Source organism: Oryzias melastigma, linkage group LG8 (genome assembly GCF_002922805.2).
Source record: "Oryzias melastigma strain HK-1 linkage group LG8, ASM292280v2, whole genome shotgun sequence".
NCBI classification, from domain to species: domain Eukaryota; kingdom Metazoa; phylum Chordata; class Actinopteri; order Beloniformes; family Adrianichthyidae; genus Oryzias; species Oryzias melastigma.
In genome coordinates this window covers 19,948,912-19,952,568 of record NC_050519.1, presented here as the reverse complement: position 1 = coordinate 19,952,568, position 3,657 = coordinate 19,948,912, and the positions used below count along the sequence as shown (strand labels likewise).

At 42.1% G+C, this 3,657-nt stretch overlaps 1 protein-coding gene across 1 annotated transcript; it reads left to right on the top strand.

Moving 5' to 3' along the window:
* Positions 1–244: 244 nt before the first annotated feature.
* On the top strand, positions 245–2,230 carry LOC112146601 (matrix Gla protein). The gene is made up of 5 exons (XM_024272500.2): positions 245–377; positions 1,105–1,191; positions 1,268–1,297; positions 1,382–1,487; positions 1,661–2,230. Exons 2-5 carry the CDS (start codon positions 1,131–1,133, stop codon positions 1,824–1,826), a joined length of 363 nt encoding a protein of 120 aa, XP_024128268.1. The 5' UTR covers positions 245–377; positions 1,105–1,130; the 3' UTR covers positions 1,827–2,230.
* The last annotated feature ends 1,427 nt before the right edge of the window (positions 2,231–3,657 follow it).

The following is a 3,657-nucleotide window of genomic DNA, read 5'->3' as shown; positions in this document are numbered from 1 at the left end:
TACCTGTGATGAAGCAGGTTCCCTGCATCGCTGTGCCAACCCTTCCTCACCCTCCTCTCCCTCAGTTTTCTGTTTGTCTTCGCTCCTCCTGGACGTCCTCTCCCTCCACAGCTCCGCTCTGTTTCGGCGGAGGCGTGGGAGTCCGGAGAGAGTGAGCCAACACCGACCGGCCTGATTAGCTGGTGGAAAAGGGGGTTGATAAAACGGCGAGGGAGGAGGGAGGGCTGGGAAGGAGGTGGGGGGAGGTAGATGGTAGGTAAAAAACGAAAGGGGGTGGGGGGTTTGGAGATGCGTATAAAAGCTTTAGCTGTTTAGAATGACGACATATTCCTCTGGAGAAAATTCAGATTATACCAATTTCCCTGTAATCTGACACAGTAAGTACTGCGGAGCAAATAATCTCTTTAAACTTTCACTTTCTTTAAAAATATAGTAAGTTTTCTTTTACTAATATCATTTTTATAGAAAAGTTTGGTAAAGTTTTTGTATGTGAGTAAAATCCATGAGTCTGGGCGGCTGTCTGCTTTTTTCCAATGACTTAAGCACATCAGGTCTGCAGGGAAGAGACCCAGCAGAACTCCTACTGAGACGCAGACAGTTCTGCTCTTTCACTCAGCATCCAGGTTTCACTGACTTCTGTCAACGTCTTTGGGATTTTTTTTTCCTGCTCGAGCTGATCCGAATCCTCAAAACCAAAGAACGGGAGATGAGAGTTTTGCAGGCTCTGTGGTGTGTTCAAACGTTGAGTTTTCAGGTGTGCAGATGCTGCAATGATGCCAGCAGACTTTTTACCATCTGCTGAGGAAAAGCGAGTGATTTGGCCGCCTGACAGCTATTCACTGCCCTGCAAACTGAGTGGAGTGCTGCAGATTAAGCTGGACTTCAGCCTCTTCATGCATGAATGGCGTCTTTGATTTCTGCTGCACACGGGCAGTGAGCAGCCGTATACATATGAACTGTTTATGCGTCCCCTTCCAGCCGTCATGCACAAACCGCAAGCATAAATTTGCCCACACATTCAGAACATAATCCATTTTTTTTCACCTTTTCTCTAAGTTCCTTCGCAGCTCTGACATGACTCACTGAAAACCCTCTTTTTTCCAGCCGTCAGGCAGATCAAACGCTGGAGGATGAGGAGCCTTCTGCAGTTCCTGGCACTCTGTGCCGCGGTCTCTTTCTGCGTCTGCTATGGTATATAGAGCCTTCCAGACATCCTCACACACAGACGTGATTCCTTCATTTACCCAATTCCATCTTTCTCCCACAGATTCTCATGAAAGCACAGAATCCTTTGAAGGTGATGCATGCTTCATGCTTGCTAACACTGCTTTGTTTACTTGTCAGATGCCCGGATATTGTTGATATTGTTTTATGCTTCCAGATTTGTTTGTTCCTCGAAACCGAGCCAACTCGTTCATAACTACACAGAGGCGCAATGTTTTCAACCCACCCAGAGGCACCGCCATCAACCGGTTCAGCGTCTGGAGGTACAGCTCAGACTTTATTTACAGCTCACATGCCGCGCACTCATAAACTGAAGCTTCCTCAGACAAGGATCATTAAGATCATTAAAACATCAACATGTGCTGCTGTCCAAGCAAAAAGCACAGAAGCTGCACTGCAGGATGAATGCTTGAATGAGCCTCTCCCCGTCCTGCAGGCCCAGAAAGTCTCCAGCCGAGATGCGTGCGGAGACCTGCGAGGACTACTACCCCTGCCGCCTCTACGCCTATCACTCTGGCTACCAGCAAGCCTACCAGAAATACTTCGGAGCTCGAAATCGACTGCCACAGGCCTACAGACCAGCGGGGAGTCGTGGCTTCTAACCCCCAAAACGCAGTTCACCACCCCACATACACTTTAATTTACCTGCTGTTAACTTTGGTTTTGGGAAGCTTCCAGTGTTGCTCAAATCCCCTTACAACCCCAAATTATGCAAGCTGCCATTACAGCCGTGTAGAACCTCCCCGCTCATCTCTTCCTTAATCTCAGGATAACTTGAATCTGCAGTTATCACACCTTCCCACCACTTTGGGGCTTTGCGGGATGTGCTTGAACCATGTGTTTTGCCATTTATTATTATTTTTTCGTTATTTTTATAACCAATATAATCAAGACCTGCTCTGCTGTCAGGGATTTTATCAGATTTTATCAAAAATATTGAGAAATTTGCATTTGTTGGGGACATTTGTATGTTTTGTGTCAAATAAACAAGCATTTTGGAAATCAGTCTCAGTGTTTGTCTTTTAAAGAAGTAAGAAAGAAGAAAGAAAGTTTTGAGTTTAGTTTACAAATGTTTGTTCTGATGATCTGAAATCTGCTTTAAAGTGTATTAAATTGGGGCCAATGTTATTTGAAATCCAAATAAAATAACTTAAAAAAAATAATGGTGTTTGGCCAGAAAAAAATAAAATATCCAAAAGTTGTTGCTATTCTAAAATAAACATGATCATTTTTCAGCTTCAAATGTTCTGATTTGGGGTTTCAAAACTTAAAATTTCAATGTCAAAACATTTTGTTAGCCCCGCCCCAATGCACCACAACGGAGTCTAAAGTTTTTAAACTGAAATTTTCAGATTCAAAACCGGGAATAAAAATGAGTAGAAAGTGAAAAAAATATTTCAAATTGAAATTTTGAGTTTTGAAACCTAAAAACAGAACGTTTGAAGCTGAAAATGATTACGTTTATTTTAGAATAGCAAAATGTTTCAAGATATTTTTAATTTTTTTGGCCAAACACAAATACTTTTTTCAAGTTGTTTATTCGGGTTTTAAATATTGGCTCCTATTTAGCTCCATAGACATGAGCTTTAAGTTAGCAATAAACAAACCATAAAAACTGTGGATTTGTGGAGAAATGTCTCGTTTTTGGGACTCTTTAACTTCTAGTTTGAAGATATCTTAAATGGAAAGATGAATTTTGAAACTGTGCAAGCATCAGTGCTTTAATTTCTGGCTGTCAGTAGACGTTGGATGCTGAAGACCTGAAAAGGAGCTCGTTTTAGACCCATTTTTTGTTTGGCCTCTATGAAACTTCTTCAATTATTGAAGAATGCAAGGACACAGTGGAAGTGGCACCTTGGCGTCTGCAGGGAAAGACGAAACGTCTGGCAAAAAGGAGAATTTAGGAAGAGATGCCAGCGGTAGATTCGATAAATATGGAACAGAAATGACCGTTTACAGAGAAAACACAAATTCTAGTGGAATGTTGTGTCTTAATAAAGAAAAGTATTTTCCTGTTTAGGCTTCTTTGTTTAAAACTGAGGCACAGGAGGTTCTAATAAATGCTGTTTTTATGAAGGAAATCACTGTGGTTTGGAGTAAAAGAGCGATCAAAGCGGGCCACATCAAAATACTTTCCTTCCCTTCTGCTTTGTACCACAGTTCTCTACAGCTCGAGCACTTTGGTCCAAGTGAGTGCTGAGAGAGCTGAACCTCTTCAGGCATCCAGCTGCTTCTATTTTTCCATAATTTGGGTTTTTTTTAATCTCCTCTGCTGATCAAACTGCAAAAAAGGAACATATAAACTCATTGTCTACTTTATCAGGTCCTCCAAGCTACTACCAGATAAGACTCCCTTTTTCCTTGGTGGCATAGATTCAACCAGGAAACATTCCTCAGAGTTTGGTCCACATTGACACGACAGCATCTCACAGT